The sequence below is a fragment of the Aulostomus chinensis genome, chromosome 11, assembly GCF_037954235.1.
Source record: "Aulostomus chinensis isolate RoL2024-O1b breed Wild chromosome 11, RoL_Achi_v1.0, whole genome shotgun sequence".
NCBI lineage: Eukaryota > Metazoa > Chordata > Actinopteri > Syngnathiformes > Aulostomidae > Aulostomus > Aulostomus chinensis.
In genome coordinates this window covers 18,331,420-18,349,678 of record NC_141330.1, presented here as the reverse complement: position 1 = coordinate 18,349,678, position 18,259 = coordinate 18,331,420, and the positions used below count along the sequence as shown (strand labels likewise).

At 43.3% G+C, this 18,259-nt stretch overlaps 1 protein-coding gene across 3 annotated transcripts in view; it reads right to left on the bottom strand.

The window, feature by feature from the left end:
• The window catches only part of rspo2 (R-spondin 2), a 68,541-nt gene that overhangs the window by 24,158 nt on the left and 26,124 nt on the right, over positions 1 to 18,259 (bottom strand). For all 3 annotated transcript variants that reach the window (XM_086217363.1, XM_086217364.1, XM_086217365.1), the window contains 3 exons: positions 15,840 to 16,028; positions 6,429 to 6,572; positions 5,657 to 5,845 (listed from right to left, as the gene is read on the bottom strand). In XM_086217363.1, the coding sequence (XP_086073489.1) occupies positions 5,657 to 5,845; positions 6,429 to 6,572; positions 15,840 to 16,028 (522 nt within the window). The remainder of the gene's footprint in view (positions 1 to 5,656; positions 5,846 to 6,428; positions 6,573 to 15,839; positions 16,029 to 18,259) is intronic.

Genomic DNA, 18,259 nt, shown 5'->3' with positions numbered 1-18,259 from the left:
GATGCTCTTAATTTTCTTAGCATGAGGTCAGCAGGGTGATCGTGCTTCATGGGTGAAACCGAATAGTTCAAGAATACAAGCTCTCATTATCTGGTTATCAGCCCCGAATTGTTCCAAGACAGATTTCTTTGGTTTTACAGTAGGAAACCCAGTGAGGTCTTCATCATCGTCTTCATCAGAGACTGTACATACTTTCAACACATGGTCAGAAAGCACTTCCAGTTGTAGATCATGTAAAATACACATCTCAACCCATCATCATATACACTTCACATGTATATACATAGCAAGAAGAGTACAACAATATCTACCGTACAAGGTCTATCTTGGCTCAACTCATCTTGTCTGGTTTACATCAAGTAAATGACTTTTTAACCCAAAGAGTTATCGTGAAAAGCTGCAGAGACATTCGCCTAAGAGCCTCTTTTGATTGTTACGTGCATGTAATTTATATCTTCAACTTTCCCTCTGTATACCTTCTGTATTATCTTTATCTGATATGGACATCTGAGCTTGGAATAAAAGTTGATTGAATTTAAATGCATAATGTGACAGCTCTACGCAGACCGGAGACCATGTGACCTTTGTGAGCCTTCGCACAGCTGTGCTGATGTGGTTTTGTCGTGCTGTAGTTACAATACTCAAAAGCTACTTGGCAGTGTGTCTCCTATGCTAATGTATTGAGGTTTTTGAGAGTACAATGGCAGGAATTAATGTTTTTTGGAGTTGGACCTAAAAATGTTTTGATGGAGAAGTATAAATCAGTTGGCTAAGATATTTCCTGCTAGCTGGTGCAGGAGCATGCCTCAAACGCTCCCGTATCAATATGCTGATCAAAGTCAAAGGACATCTCACTCCAGCATCAGTTTAAAAATCGAACACACTGATGGTTGTGATACAGATTTGTGGTTTCACTCCAGTGTCAGTTCTAAAAGCGCACACACTGATGGTTGTGATACAGATTTGTGGTAATAAATGAAGATGATTTAGTTATCCCTGGAGTGGACTGGACTGTTTTCCCTCCCTGGACCTGCTCCAGCTCAGCTCCCCAGTACCCTGGCTGCCTCTTACGTAAGTAATGACCTTTTAATGAATTTATTTTAACCCACAAATCAAGCAAACGAGGTTGCACAAACGTCTGAGAATCTGAAAGCCGATTCGTAAAACTGTCTGAAATTAGTCTGAGTTGCAATGGTGTGTTTGTGTTGGATTTTCCAAAGAGTGTGGAAGTTTTGAGAGCTTTAACATTTCACGTTGTTTACACAACATCTAATGTCAATGGTAGAAGCAGCTGTTGTAATAGTAGAGTGGGTGGGCGAGAAAGATCGAAAGGAAAACACACGGATGGATTGATAGGCCGGGCAGGGCAGTAGAACTTGTCACACACGTCTGTTTGTAGACCAGTGAATCTGATGACAGGGCTCGCTGGGAAATCTCTGTAGGGAATTCCTTAATGGCATCAATATGGAACAGTCGGCGCTGCAGTGTTATCACTCTGCTCACCTTTCGTCTCCTCGCCTCCCATCAGCTCGCAGGACAGAGAGGAGAGCCCAGTCTGCCAATGCTGATAGTAGCTATTAATAAAGTCTTGTTATTGTTATAGCCTTAACGCAGCTGCACTCCAGGGATCTCAAGGGTAGAAGACTGTCTCAAGGGTTAAATGCAATCGTCTCTCTCTCTCTCTCTCTCACTCACACACTCACACACACACATCCTTGTACTTATATCTCTGTGAGGACTTTCATTGATATAATACATAACCTAGCACCTAAACCTAACCATCTCAACTGACTGCCTGACACTAACCTTGACCCTAAACCTAACCAGAACCCGATTCTAACCTCGACCCTAAAACCAAGTCTTGACCCTCAAACAGCCCTTTGAAGATGTAAGGACTGGCTAAAATGTCCTCACTTTCCAAAAATGTCCTCACTCTGTTGGTTAAATGAATATTCTAGTCCTTAATATGTCGCAAGTACGAGAACACACACACACACACACACACACACACACACACACACACACACACACTAGCCATGCAGCCACGAGTTGAGACTTCCTGATTTCTCTTAAGATGTGCTAACACATTTTCCATCCAAGTGTTATGTGAAACTTATGCATTAAATTGGAAAAGCTGGTTTCAGATTGCAGGATTTGTTAAAAATTGGAGTTGGTCTCTGATCATGTGATGTTTTTAGAGGTAATGTGATTAATAGCAATGGAAAGACATTTTGTCTATAAATAATGGCACAAGCTGTTTCAAGTGATGCCTCCCCCAAAAAAGTGTATTTTACATTTAAAGGAGTCACAATTCGGCGTCTGGAGCTGCTCCTCCTGCATCACTGGTTTGGAACTCATTCAGACAGAGCCAGTTGCATATATTTAGCGTTGAACCTCATTGCATCTAATGGCTAAAAATAACAAAATATCCCCAAAATGTCTGTTGACAAAATTTGAAGCTCTTCTTCTGGCAGAATCTAACCCTTCTTTACCCCACAAGTAAGGTCCACAAACACTTCGATTTAAGCTTAAAACCAAATATAACTTTTCTAGTTTGCGACCAGCTGATACATTCAGCTGAAGTCTGTTCACAGTAGCGTAGAATGTGAAGTGTTATCGTTTGTTTTTAGCTCCAATAAAAGAGTTTGTGAATTACTGAGCATATGGCTGGATAAAGAAGTGTTGGATTATACCAGATGATGTGGTTGAGAGCTCGTAAACAGACCGTTTTGCTGTTCTTTTGTTGCTGTAGCTGTTGTTAGCTGTCAGTCGCTATTAGCCTCAAGCTAGGTATAGGCAGCTGGCTCTTTCTGCATTATCACAAAGAAGTGAGATCAGATCAAGACACCTATTTGTGAGTACTTGAAAGGCAAAATACACTTCTTCGACTGAAGAATCGCTTTAATCTCATTGTAGAAAGCTCCAACAAACAAGCTAATCCATTCAGTATGGTTTTAGATACTTTGAAATTGATTCTGTAGTTACATGTCCAAATAAAGCTGTCTTGAATTGTCAGAAAGTTGGAGCATGACAATAAGTACAACCCAACTGGTGGAAACACACTTAACTGCCAAACATGTTTTTGCCAAGCGGTTGGAAGAAATAACACTGACGGTACAGCCAGATATTTTGTACATCCTCCACAAAAGGTTTCGGGTGTATTATCAGGACACTAGCAACACTGAGTGAGAACAGCAAATGAATCCCAGCAGTGCAAATGATATACTCTGTTTACACTGATCTGCAACTTACATGGAACACACGAGGCGAGGTTTACACGACTCGTCATGTTTGCTGTGAAAATGCTTCCCCTCTTGACATTATCTGGGCTCCGGTTTCCCTGCTTGTGTATTGTTTCACAGAGGGATTAGATCTTTCCAGACACTGAGGGGGAAAAGAATAAGATCGCTCACGTCGACCTTGTGCGTCTCGACAAAGCTTGAAGACAGGGATCTGTCAGTCAGTGACGTCCAGTAGAGTTTGGTAGATATGTAGAAATATAAGCCAGGGTGATCAGATAAGCACCGCCATAAATAATGTATACCTACCTATGCTGCGTTCCTTTACTTCCTGTCTCCATTTAATCCGCAGCATCTATATTGGCGGCAGTTATATAATCCTGTGCTTATCCGACATGTTTGTGCTTGAGGAGCTGACAAAAATGTTCATTTTTACATCCTTGTGACCATTATAAGCTCCTCTTTCATTGCGAGGCCTGTTTTTAAGGGAAGGCACCTCATACTGACGTTCTTCCTCAAAACTGAGGTCCAGATGAGCTGCAATTCAGACTTTGGGTTTCCATCAATGTCAAAAAAACAAAAAAAAAACCTCGCTTGTGGTGGGTTTTGCCTTTTCTGAAGAACATAAATGTCCAAAAGAAGAGATGGAAACTCCTTTTTTGAATAAGCCCCGATGGGGTGATTCTTTAACTCAAATTTCCCAAAGAAAAACTGCAACTTGCAGACGCTAACCGAAGGTACCTCGTCAGACCTCACTACATTTTGCTACATGACTCTTCCTCTACCATGCGGCCATACCTCCATCTTCTGACGGCATCGCTGAGCCTATTATTTCGCTTTTTCATCGAAGGAAAACACACTTAATTCGTATTTCCTTTTTCTGGGGTAAGTTTCCACAGGTTGCTTTGAGCAACACCGCTGGAGTACGGCTGCTCTTTACTGTCACTTGCAGGAAGTGATTATTTTATGGTGTGGAAGGTGGTGAGTGTGCTGGATCTGTGACGCATTTCTCACTGACATTTTCGCTTCTCCATCCTGCTCAACTTTATGTTTATTTGAACTGAGTGTTGCATTTGACTTTTTTTTTTTTTTGCCAAGCGCAGGGGTTTTTCACAAGCGGTTAAGCAGCGGGGGAACACATGCCTAGGTCTGAATTGTACCTGTATTAAAGCGTGTCACGAGCGCTGGGAGTCCTACGATGCACACACAGTGGCACTTTTACACAGCTTTTAAACTCAGCCTGTGAATATGGAACTGTAAGTGATTTACTATGACCACATCACCGGGGAACAGTCGCGTTAAGTAAGATGGACATGGGGAGTCTGCTGTTGCTTTCTAAAGAGCTGAAGAAAAATGGTTCTGCTATTCAGGGTTTACAACAAGTTTTCATGCGTGACTTTATGCCAGAGATCATTGACAGCGGTAACCATGTGCACAATACCAAATTTTAATTAAAGAAGGTCATAAAGTCTCTGGAAAAGGTCAAGGCGGCAAGGCAAAGGCATGAAGAGGTGTGTGGGGGTTGGGGAGAATTTCCCTGACAAGCAGGACAGGCTTTAGGAACTAAATGTGCCATGGAATCACAGTTTCCAACCCCGAGAGCAGTGACTGCCTTGCTAGTGTTGAAATATGAGAAACCAACAGGGTTTATTTCAAGTTTATTAACTCTTTCAACACTTCACTATATCATCCTTCCATTTGACGCACTAGAACATTTTCCTCTTAAACAATGTTTCCTTTTTTTAGACAGCCTGAATGATGTCCGCCACTGTAATTGCCTCCTTATTTGGTGAATTAAATATTTACACTCAGCCTAACTTAATCCAAACTTTATGAAAGACTTAAAAGTACATTAAAGGAGAGGACATTTATTTTAAAAGCACTGCAAACTGAGGCCATCACCCTGAATGGTGTGTTTGGACCGTCTGAGAAAAATGGTTTACTTTTTGGAAAAAATATTTCCTTTAGCTGTATTCACACACAGAGAAATTCCAGATTTGACTTCTCACTTAACGGTCTGACACACATACTGTGTGCGCCGCAAATATCTCTCAAACTGACGGGAGGAAACAGAGACGGCCATTGAGGAAACCTGCAGATCATACTTAAAGAAGGGAGATGGGGGGAAAAATATACCTCAGAAAAAGAACTGACTTGAACAAGGCCGCCATGGAAAAATACTGATATTTCATGCACGGAAGCGTCACTGTGCGCCTCAAAAACACAGACGGTGAAAAAACAAGGTTGAGTGTAAGGGTTACAGGAGACAGGTGGAAGTGGAAAGGGGAGGGGGATCTCCTGAGGCATAAGTGGGCTGTTTTCTTTCATATGCACCAGAGTAGTGTAAAGTTTAAAGCCAATGTGGATGGAGTTATAAGTGACTGACGGAATATCACACAGCTGTAAAACATCCTTACCTCTCCTGCAGTGCCTCATGGCCATTTTGCACATCCTGGATTCAGCGATGGTGGGACAGGGTATCGTGTCCTTGGGTGGTTTCTTTACAATGTGCCGCGTCCGGGTCTCCAGACCCCACTTATAGCCACAGGTTTTGTTTCTTCTGGTGCAGGCTCCCCATTCGCTCCACTGGCCCACCTCGCAGCCCTCTGCACAGACACGGAGACAGTGATGTGTAGCGGGACCCCAGGTCAAGTTTTAATCTAGAGTGAAGGAACTATAACCTCCCAGGGTGTGGTCTTGGTTGACCCTCTTGTTTTTTTTATGTCCGTAACAAGCATGTTGGAGAGGTGTTCAGTACTGTTAGCAGGTGTAAAAGTTGTTTCGACTCTCGGTTTCAGTCTTTTTTCAGGGTTCATACCCATTTTACCAATAAATTTACATGGCTTTTCCAAAGCCTGTGAGAATTCCATGTCAAAATTTACCAACGTATATTTAACTATAATTAATGTCAAGCTACGTGGTTAACTACAACATAAACATGCATTAAAGTAGATCAATACTAACCAAAGAGATTTTTCTCAGTCATTCTAAGCTGAACCAATTATAGTCTAATATTCAGGTGTTTCTGAAGAAAATTTTCACGACTTTTCCACAGTTTTCTGGCTTTATTTATTTTTCAAAAACCTTTCCAAGCCTGGCAATTGCTAGTTTCAAATTCCATTACTTTTCCAAGTCTTTCATGACCATATGAACTTTGATTTTGTTCCATATCTGTGTTGTTTCACATACCTCCACACTCCATGGTGTCCTCCAGCGGGGCAAAGCCCTCGGGACACTTATCAAAGCAGCGCCCTTTGTGTAGGTAAAAACCTGACTTGCACTTGGTGCAGAAGTCTTTACTGAAACAGGACTCGCAGTTCTCTATCCTGCACCCTAGAGAAAGAAGAAGAAGGAGAGAGGAGAGATCAGGGTCTGAGAAGCCCTCTCATCTGGAGTTGATCGAGAGAGAGGGGATTTGGGGAGGGGAGGGGGGTCCTTGAAAGGATTATACCGTCTATGCCGCAAAACACACACAAAAAAAAAAAACAAAACAAAAAACTGCCAGTGCCATGTGAATCATTTCTCCTTGGGACTCAAGTGTATTTCAGAAAACTTGTTTTGCCTGACGTTTTCACTTCCTGGTCTTCTTGTGTCAGGGGAGCAAATGAACAGACACAGAGCAGAGGAGGTGAGGATGTACGTCATACCGACTTCTATCAACAGACATCCAATCGCCTGGATGCAAACACACAAGCTCACATGTTTTCAACTAATGGTGCACTACAGCAGGAAGAATACATCCCATTAGGGCTCTGAATCGCTGCTTCAGTCTGTGTCCGCCTTCAAAACTGATATCAGGTCAGCATTAAAGTCAGAATGGCGGTCTGAGATCACCTGCATCCTAAAGGTTTTGGCTATCATATGAGGTTTGTGGGTTCAAAAGGGGAGGGGGAATAAAGACGAGCACAATATTTCAATTTCTAACCTGACAAAAGCATTTGGTCATCAAAAAAAACAACACACTCCCACGCCACACCCTGCCACCTCTCATGACACACAGTGCAGAAGAAGTGCATGTCAATGTGTCATCAAGCTCTCACTCTGCAAATAGCACATCAGGCAGGGCCAAATTACACCACCCACACCAGGAGGGCGACACACAGGCACGTATGATTAGAAGGAGCCTTCCAGAGCTTTCTAATTTATGACGTTCCTCAGAATCTCTGTCCCCTTAGTATCGGGGAACCACAATCTGACGACCTGCAGCCACTGTCTCTGCACTTGTAAAAGTCTCCTCAGGTGGAGAGCCATCCAGCCCTCTGACTACGCACGCTGACGCAACCACGCATTTGCACGCATGCATTTCTTGGCCCTTAAATGAGCATTTCTGGGATTTTTCCCGTACATGAGAGCGACGGAGGCTGAGGGCTGCTCTTTTATCTGTGACCCTTGCAGGGCCCGGGGAAGGGAAGGTTCTCACAATCACACCCCTTAATTACACCATCTCCAGCTAACCATCAGGCCTCCTCCTCGACATTCCTCCAAAACGAGGGGGTCCCTCCCCGCTTTACTTTGAACCCTAAAGTATGGCCTCTGCCCACTCACTCTGGTCTCACGCTTTCCCGACCAGTCTAAACAAACCATGGACACACTCACATACACGCACAAACACACACATACCAATCAGATATGGCTGGAGATAGACCAACTCTGCAACGAAGCTGAAAAATGTACATATACTCAGTCTCTTTGGTCATTTCATGCGTTCTCAAATTGTTATTAATTACACCCTCTGATATTATTCACCTTATGTGGTTGTTTTCTTTATACATCGCTACATTTTATCTTATATTTCAACATATGTGTGTTTCGGTTGACCACTGGAGAGATTTTGCGGCGAAATGTGAGTTTAGGGGAGGTAAGAATGCTTCTCACTGTGTCTCTAGTTCTCATCCACTTCCCTCTGCGTGAAACTAAATCAGCCCTGCTACGGTTTGATACGAAGCAAGCCTGATTCAGAGGCTGAGCTAATAAATCACGAAGCAAATTAGAAAGCACGGTGCTGTCTTTTACCGTTCACACATCCCAGGCCTGTCATCACCTGAGAGACTTTGAGCTCCCAAACACACGCATGCACACACACACACACACAGACACAAAATAAAAGAGTTAGGGGGGGACAAGAACATCTGGCAACACTCTCAAGCACTCTGGTTGTTGTGCAATCCTACAGTTATTGTCAGTAAATACAAGTAACAATGTGAATTCTCACAGCAGTAAATGACAATTTCTGATTAGGAGCATGGCTCTTATAATATTCAGGTGGTCAACTAGATATTAGACAAGCTTGTTTTCTAAATAGAAGATAAGTAGTGATGTTACTCTGAGAGATGGATGAGGTGGATGACACATCAATGTGGCTCCAAGGGAGTTAGAATCCAGGGAGGCAAAGCTCGAGGGTCATAGGTCATCACGGAGAGGAATGGGTAGGGAAGGGATCACTAAGACAGACATTTATCCCCACGTCCACTTATCAGGCAGAAGGCTATCCAGGACAGCGCGGGCTATCTGTGACACGGGAGAAACTCCCACGCTGACCACTGGTCAGTCAGCTGGCTGAGTCAGCAGCTTGTTCGGCAGCTCTAGAAACAGATACAGGGGAGCGGGTTCACTCTCCCCGCAGGATTAACCTCTGGACCACCTTTAAAGGCTTCATCTAGGTGCCTCGGGGAAACTAATGAGAAATAATGAGGTCATCAGATCCTATTGAAGGCTCAGTGTTCCTGCGACTTAAATGTATTATCATCATTATCTCCCAGCCTGGTTCTGGCTTTGAGTTATATCATGAAGGCAGGAAGGAGGAAAAGCCGTATGCTTCAGCTGCGGGAGGAATTTACAAAGCTGCAGATGAAGCGGTTGAGATTTGAGAGATGTCATCAGACCTGCACGAGTTTCACATCACTGTTGTTGTTTGTTCTTGATTTTGCACATGAATCTTATTTGGTTTGTATATCAAGTGCATTTTCAGATAAGAGACGAGTCACTAAGTCACTTGTGAGTTAATGGCACATGTTTGGCAGAAGCTGTTCCTCACGCTGTGGTCTGGATATCAAGGATACTAAATCCTCTTGTCAGCTTCAGTCAAATATTGTTCTAACACAAACTGACAGCACCATCGCTAATCACTCACATGGAGGTGCTAAATCACTTTGAGAAGATTTATTCATCTCTTGCATTCCAAATTGGGTCTTTTATGTTATCTGAGCTGAATATAGTTGGTCAGACCACTCATCTCAACCTCCTCCAGAAAGCTAACCAGACCTGATGTTGCACAGCAGGAGTGTCCGTGTCGTAAAAGGCCTGGCAGTGCGAAGGGGAAAACAAGTCCTATTTTTCCATCCTTTGCCTCCAAGCTGAGCCGTACAGCTCTGACCTACTCTCTACGCCTGAGGTTTGGCTGACATGGTAGCTCTGGCTTGCTCGCTGCCACTCAGCCATGTCATATGGAGCTGTGGATGGCAGGAGTTCATGGCAAAGGCCAGAGCTGCCATGTTCTTCTCAACTCTTTCCATGCTGTTTTTTTCCACATGGGTGCTCCTCCGTATGCTGGTGCACAGCTAGGTGAAGCAGAGGTGGTGTCCCTGTCAATCAGCAGCCTCCCGGAGAGAGAACAGGGATGGCAGACATGTCAGCGGTTCTCCTTGCTTCCTCACTCCAAGAAACACAGCGTTATGATATACCAGGATCTGCTCCTGTGTCTGCTCAGCCAGCTCCAGCATACATACAAACAGCATTGAGGTTCAGAAAGTGGTCAAGCACACACAGCCTTTCTAGTCACACAATAGTATGCACGATTACACAGTTTTTAAGAAAATAACCTATTCAACTCGGTGTCTGGCTGTTACGTCCTGGGAGCAGGGCTTGGTTTGGTGGGTGCATTGTATTGTCTGGCAAATCTGAAAGTGCGGTCAGTAAAGCTGTGATGATTAAATGTCCATTGGTAAAGCTCAAAGGCCAAAAGCAACTGGTCTTTTTGTTGGTTAGACTGTGCAATGGAAATACCCACAAGCTCCGAATTAGAGCAAGCAAGGGAGAGCTTGAATGAGAGGCAGAGCCAGCTGCCAGCGCTACCAACTGAAGGTTGCAAAACTCACTTTGGTACCCATTTGGCTGAAGCCATCGGAGCATGGCTCGCATCCACCTCAAACTCTATAAATCCCCGTGAGGTACTCTAGAACTAAAACGATCTCAGAGGAGCCAATCGCCTTTTTAGCTCCAGCTGTGTGGTGCCAACGCAGTGTGAAACACAACAAGGGGATTTGGTTACCAATTTCCTCAGTACCAGTAAAACAAGAATCACAATTGGCAATCCAAAAGATTATCTCTGACAGAGGAGTCTCTAGTGGCACATTAAGTTGGCACAGACCAGGCTGTGATATTTAAACCATGCTTCCAGGATATTGGCAATCCCAGGCCTTGATCAGGCGATGCTGGTTGGCAGCGAACACAGCTGAGGTTTCTTTGTTTGAAAGTGCACCGCGAGGGTAAGAGCTACTGAGCTGGTGGCGAGAGTTTGTGTATGTGTATAGCCGTGGGGGGCCTATAACACACCTCCAGGGAGGAAGTTTTGAGCGCAGCCGTGCTCTCATGTTGACCCTCTCAACACTTTCTCTCTTGTAAAAGACGGTTCTGACAGTCGCCTTTAAGCTCATAATTCTTTCAGCCAGGGATACAAAATGTCAGAAAATACTTTGACTTAGGAATGTGCTGTATGTTAAAACCAAAGCATTATGAAATGTGATTGAGGCAAGAGCATGACTGCACCGCATTCACACACATTTGGCTGCGCATAAAGCAGCCCACTGTGTGACCATTGCTACAAATCTTCCCTGTGGAGCAATGGGTTGACACCCACAGACACTGGTGTGGGGCCTTTTTTGGGCAGCTGATAACGACCTCCGTGGACCCCACTGGAGTTACTACATATGGTTTATGGTTCATATGAAGCCACCCATTAGCTGCTGAAAAGAGCTCTATCAAAGCACAGAATGAACAGACAATTTCTTATGCAACAAAGAGCGTTGCTGAAGAAGGGACGGCATCTCAATAATGGCAGCTAACAGTGTGGCTCCCATGTCTGGGACCTCTCTGGGATACAAATGCAGTATAGCTGTAAATGGGCCTGCAGTTATGCTGCATTGTGGAAAGTGGAGCACCATTGTTTTTATTATGGTGTTATGTTGTCTGCCCTTTAGGGGAAAACCCCTCAGAATCGCAAATATTAAATCTAAAATTCATCAAGCGAAGTACAGTTCCTCTTGTAAAAATGAGCAGCTTTTATAGTAAGCTGCTAAACTAGGGTGCAGAGGGTTTACTGCTGCCCCAGTCACAGCATGGAAACCCTCAAACCTGACTCGTGCCTGTCCTTTTACATACAGGATCTTTACAAGAAATGCACAATAGCACGTCCCAACTCAAGACCGATACTTTGAAAGACGAGGTCGATCCTGGATTGTTGGTTCATCTGTCAGCAGGATTAAGAATAAACTATGAAGCTGATTTTTACTATACTTGGTGGAGCCAAGAAAGAATGCTGCTCTGTTTCTGGTTAATTCAAATGTCCTCTAGTTTCAGATTAAACTGACTCAAAAATAGAGCTGTGGACTCGTCAGTTACTCGTACTCAAGCGATTGTTTTGATGACTTGGGACCTGAATTGACACAAGGTAAAGACTTTTTACTCGAGATATCACGACTCAAATTATTTGTTTGTTTCTATCAGTTTATAGCTGGAGAACTGAAATGTTCTCATGTTGTCAGATGTCTTCCAGAAATCTAATAAATGTAATCATATTTCACAGGACCTCTTATCAAAACATAGTGGACTGTGCGACTTGCCTCACCATGCGGTCAGCTCACTGGCTAAAAGCTGTGTTTGTGCCTTCAGTTCACCCATCGCTGTCTCCGTGGAGACACGGGTGAAGAGGGTGAAGCTGGAGTCCCAACAGAAAAACCGAAGCGTTCAGCCCGTGAGTGACTGGGTTTATAAACCTTTTGCTTGTCTAGCTCTTGTTTTGCTTTAGCTAGGCAGTCCGCAAAAAATTCTTGAATGAGATAAGATCACACAGACAAACTCTGGCGTAATAATAAGCAGCTGCTCCTTAAGTGATTTCAGAGTCTGTGTTTAAAAAGCTCATGATAACAGAGACGTAATGCCACGTTCCAAGCTTCCTTGGAAACCAGGAGCACACGGCAGCCCTTACCGCATCAGCGGACAATCCTTCACCGTCAGGTTTTTTTTCTCTCTCTCTCTGCCTTTGAGGCCTTGCATACCAGTTGCGACTGTAAACCCAAGAGAAATATTCACTGACCCGACAATGAGCTTCCAACCTAAAAAATGTCCGTTTATGGGGGTCAGACGTGAAGTATTTTGTGAAAATGACACAAAGAGCGCAGCCGAGAAAGAGGGTCAAACAGGAAAAATGGATTAGAGAGCCATGACTAAAGCAGTGATCACATCAAAGTCAGTCTGGCTCGCAGAGCTGATGCTACGTGACAATACAAGATGTTGTTCTATGTGCAGTTTGTACAGAGAGGACTCAGATTAACTTGCCACACATCAGGACCATTTAGACTCAGAATCCACCCTGCGTGGTAATACAGCAGATAGGATAGCAGGGTTAAAGTAAGAAAAGAAGACAAACAAGAATAAGATGTCTTTCTCTTCCAGTTTTCTCAGTTATGACTGATGGTGCTTGTGGAGAGATTTAATGAGTATATACAGTATGCGTGACCATACACAAGATCTCATCATTTCAAAGATTGATATTTTTACTTAAATTGTATTTTGACATTTGTTATGAGTGCATCTAGTAAATCAGTATCTCTTCCTCCGTGACAAACAGAGGGAGGGTTAGATTCTGATGTTAACGTCATCTCACTTTTCCTGTAAAACAGCTCTTGATGTATTACTTGTTTAGATAGTAGATTAGATTACTTCAAAAGCAAGTAATACGCTATTACACTACTTTCCTGATGTCAGATACTGTAATCCGTCCTTCACATGTAGAAAGAAGTCATTGTGGTTCATCGCTGAGTCAGTCTACATTTGTGGATGCCTTAGCTGACACACGCGACCTCACAGAAATACATGAAAATCACCCCGACCTGTTGAAATTGCATTTAGGCTACGTAGGTTTACAAAGGCTAATGTTAGCAAGCCAGCTGAAAACTCACAGCATGAAGTTATAAGAGGATGACTTCAGACTATATGGAACATTGCTGGAATCAGGAACGAGGTATAATTACCTACAGCACATCAAATCAAAATCAGAGGCATTACAATCACCTTGACCACACATTACCAAATTAACAAAGCCATAGTCGTAGTCATTTTAGGCCTAAACATTATTAATTGATGCGTTACAGTTCTTTGCTGACAAACTATCATAACTTGACCAGGTAAACACCTAAGCTCTGACATCATGGTGTCATCAGCTGGAACAATTTATGCCTCTTTTTCTGCATAGTTTGTCTGGTGTCTGTAATTTCATTTCATATGGATTATGCCCCCTAGTGTTCAACGCAATGCAATGCATTTGTTTATGGATGTACCTCATTTGCCCATATTAGCCACAAATAAATAAGTGACAATATAGATAATCTGCAATTTATGAAGTAGCCGTCATTAGACTAAAGAAAGCCCATTGATGTCCTAGATGCAGGAGGTTGACTTGTCATTAAGATTCTCTTTTCAAAACGTGTTTAATGCTCCAAATAACTTCAATCTAGGTGCATATTTACAGCGTAGAGACTAACCACCCTTTTAGCAGAATAACATTAATGAGTTTGAATGTGTTCCGAGCATCTAAACCGGATGTTTTAATTCATCAAACACAACTTGACTGGCAACATGTGACTGATTTGAGGAAATAGCCTGTTAGCTAACGCGTAGCCTCACATAGCCAGGTGCTCCATGCACCTTCATTCACTAAACCAGTCATAATCTTTGTGGGCGGTGCTAAACTCACGATGCAGAGACAGCGCCCTTGCATACTCATGACGGGGGGAGGAAGGCATTCAATTCAGGAAAAATTGTTTATATATTCAAAGTAAAATTTTACAACTATGGAGCAAAAGTTTTTGAATTTAGCACTTTGCAGACATGAATGGACATTCGGTTTATTCGCCCATTTTCCAGCTATGTGGAAATGAGGCAGTAAACATGCTTTTATTTTCCAGAAGCACACGAAGACAGCAGATGTATTTGCATCTACGTCAGCAGTTATTGAGTGAGCAGCAGAGTGCACGGTAGTTTTTCTTTCTCCTGCTGTGGTGGCTACATGCTCATATTATTGGGCCTAAAGGTCTGGACACCCTCCTCTGGGTCTGTCAGGAGTTTGGCTCAGAGAACCAAATGGGTTCAAGTTCCTCTCTGTTTTCATATGAAACACTCAGCCAACACCTCAGGCTCCGTGTAAACCTATAAAGGCTCTCGCTCTCTCGGAGCATATTCCCTGGTAAAATAAGGTTATGAGATCGGGGCGCTACATGAGGAGGTGAGGGAGACATTTGGTTAATTGGATTTCAGAGTTATTTTTTTGACAAGAATCATGAGAGCATTTTCAATTTTCAGAGTTATTGTTTCTCTCTTTTGGTTTTTGTAGTAAACCATAATTCAGCGTGCGAGACTCAAAGGGCGTGGCCTGCTTCAAACTACCACGATGTTTTCCACAAAACAGGAGAAAAAAAATGCTATGAACCAAATTTACTGCAGTCAGAGAGAGCAATATGTGTTACAGCGAGACAACTGTTCGCCAGATATCTAATGTGGTTTTATCTCTGGAACAATAAATAATGTGAGCTTGAACTTGTTTCTTTAATATACTCATTACAAATCCCTATTTAAACATGATTAATCTTTAGGGTTACGATGCTTTGTTTTCTGTTCTTAATCTGTGTTATTCCTTATCAAACTTCAATCACAATAAAGTTGATGTGGAGGATCTGGACTTGTCAGTTGTAACTGGCTGTGTGTTCAAAGCTAAAATCCACTTGTGCTGCCAATAAATTACACTGTCTGGTGGAAGTCTAAATCCACAAGCTCTTTAACGGCTGCCAAAAGACGTTAGTTTCATGCCTTAATGCAAATATACAATCATCTTTGTAGTTCCAATGATGTTGAATGGCATGGCTAACGGGGCGGCTCTTAATGGGACGATATGAGTCCCGGTGGAATTGGTTTGGCTGGATCTTTAGTGCATCGTGATTGCGCCTTGTGTCTTCAAAAATATGCCGTGACAACAAGATGTTTGGTAATGCAGGTGTAAAGAGACTGAAATCCCCTGTTAGTCTCCCGAGAGACGCACATCTAAGACCACTCCCTACGCGTCCACCTGTGTGAACAGATGAGACGTAGGTGTGTCTCCTCCGGATGATAGATGATAAATCATGCACTGTGGGAAAATGGGGAGTTAAGGGAGTCTGTGTGTGTGTGTGTGTGTGTGTGTGTGTGTGTGTGTGCGCGCGCGCGTGTGTGTGTCTGAGGGAAATAAGGTGGTGGCGCTGGTTGGGGTGTTGGGAAGAGATGGGGAAGGTCAACTGCAGGGGAACTTGAGGGGTTGAGGTGGAGAAGAAGTGAGCAGGGTTCAGGAGAACTTACTGGAGCACATGTTGAGTTCGGGGCTGCGCATGCCATAGTATCCAGCTGGACAGTCGTGAAGACACTCCCCATACTGCCTCATCCTCTCTCTCCGCAGAAACAGAAAGAGTTTGGGCTGGCAGTTTACACAGCCGTTGTCCCTGGAGCACACTGAGCAGCCTTTACAGATGGGGTACGCTCCATAGCTAGCTGCAGGACACAGAGAGGGGCCGTCATTAGGAGAGGCTTGGAAATACATTGAAGGAACATATACGTTATTGCTTGGAGCCTCAACACCGACGCTCATGAAAAGCTTCTGACCGGAGCATTCGGAAACTTGCATCTCACTCATTTTAACGCCATTGTCTTGTGATAATGGGTTAATTATCTCTATCAACACAATAACTTGTCTTCACGAGATAACTGATATGTTTAAGTTGTCCCATTATTTTAATACAATAAACGATGTGTCTTGTGATAACGAGTTATCATTATAGCGATCATCGTGATAAATGAACACAGAATGACAGTTTTTATCTCAAGACAATGAGATAATTAACCCTTCATCATGAGATAACAGCATCAGAAATAATTAAACGTATGGCCTCACTGTGGACTTCCACACCACTTGTCCTTAACTAACTCTGCTTTCTTTCTTTACTAATTCCTGGAAAGTATTGCAGAGTTTCATCGTATTTCTACAATGATTTGGCAAGAAACCAAGAGAATTCAAACATTTGCACTCATATTTTAAGATATACGTAGCCAATCCAGATGTATACGAATTCTAAAAAATTAACAGAACAAGACTTTTCTCACAATTTACAAAGAAGTTTTGCAAAAATACTTAAGAAAAAACCCCAACAACGCAACTACGCTGGTAATGCTGAATCGTATTTCTTGTGTTTCAACGCGTATAAAAATGTAAAAACGTCTCTTAATATAGGATGTGAGCAAAATACTAACCCTAAAGGACGACTCTGCGTCTGCGTCAGCGTTTGTCTCCTTCTGCAGGGAGCAAAGGCATTCAACTTCCCAGCAGCTGTGCTTTGTGTGTTCTGCAGTGGCTGAATTGTAGGCCTGGTTGTTTGTTTATAAGTGACCTTTCGATGCACCGACAGTGAGATGACAACCGGCCACACCTAAAAGTGACCGATGACGGATGAAAATGATGAGCACATTTATGCAGTCAGCAGTTCTTGTTTTTCCTGGCTCTGACCCGGTGAAGTAAACCCATACCACACTTTTGTCGGCTGCATTTTCATTCTGCTGATGGTGTGTAGAGCGCTGTCGAGAACCGAGCATTATTCAAGTGTGAGGTCGGGAGTGCTGTGAGTTTTTTGGAGCGCGTTTCTGACACAGCGGTTCAGAAGTCAGTTTATTCTGTACTCGCAGTCAAAAAGCCAAATTATTTCAGATATTTCGGTTACGGATGACTTCCACTTCAACTGATGACAAGGATAGGGTGAAGCTGAGCTACTTCCATGGTGGGAGGGCTACAAGAGTAAAACCCAAACAGCCATAATATATATATTAGCAGGATATTCTATAATTCATCGTAAATATGTCCAATTCAACAATTTGTCATTCTTGCAAACTCTGGTTCCCCTCTTAACATTTGAATGCTGATTGGTTATGAATATGAATATTGCATTAATTCTGGTCAGAACTGGCCTCCCCAACGATTGTGTTGAGACAGCCGTTGAAAGCTCACAAAGCCACAGTGGCTCTATCCTCGGCTCGAGTTGCCTGCGGAAGACAAAGGAGCCAGTAAAAAGACCAGTCCATTCCACAATATGTGACTTTCAATGTAAACTCCTTAGCGTCCCGTTTACAGGAAAATGTCCTTGGGCAAATCCAATCTCAAATGAGAGACACTTCAGTTTGATCTAAGCCAAGTCTTAAATATCACAAGCAGGGACCGCGTAACAGCGCCGCTCCGACCTACCACAACGTTTAATAAAACACTGCGCAGAGAACTGGACAAACCCTGAGAGACAGAGCAGAGCATGCCTGCCTCACTGGCCCTGGATCAGCATATTAGATTTCTCAGAGCAGATTTACCCAGACAAAAATGAGCGCTAAGTGGGCCCAGTGCAAGCATCAGTTTGTAATCATGTGAAAATCAGTCAGTGGATGTCAGTGGCTGCCTTGGACTCGTCCTTTTTCATTTCTGTTCTTGGAGCGCTGGGAGATAGTCTTCAGAGAGGTATGCTGGCTCTGCCACAGTACGCTGGTTCTCCTGAAGCCAGGGTGGATGGAAGTAAGATTAAGTGCTAATCAGAATGTGTCTCTGATGGTCTTTAGGGATGAGGTTTACAGCAACACCCCATTGATCACAGCAGCGCCTAGATGTACGTTCCAAAGCTATTCATCACACAGACTGGTGATTGTTCATCTGCAGTCGGCACTCACTCAGTGAGACATGAAGGCAAAGTGAA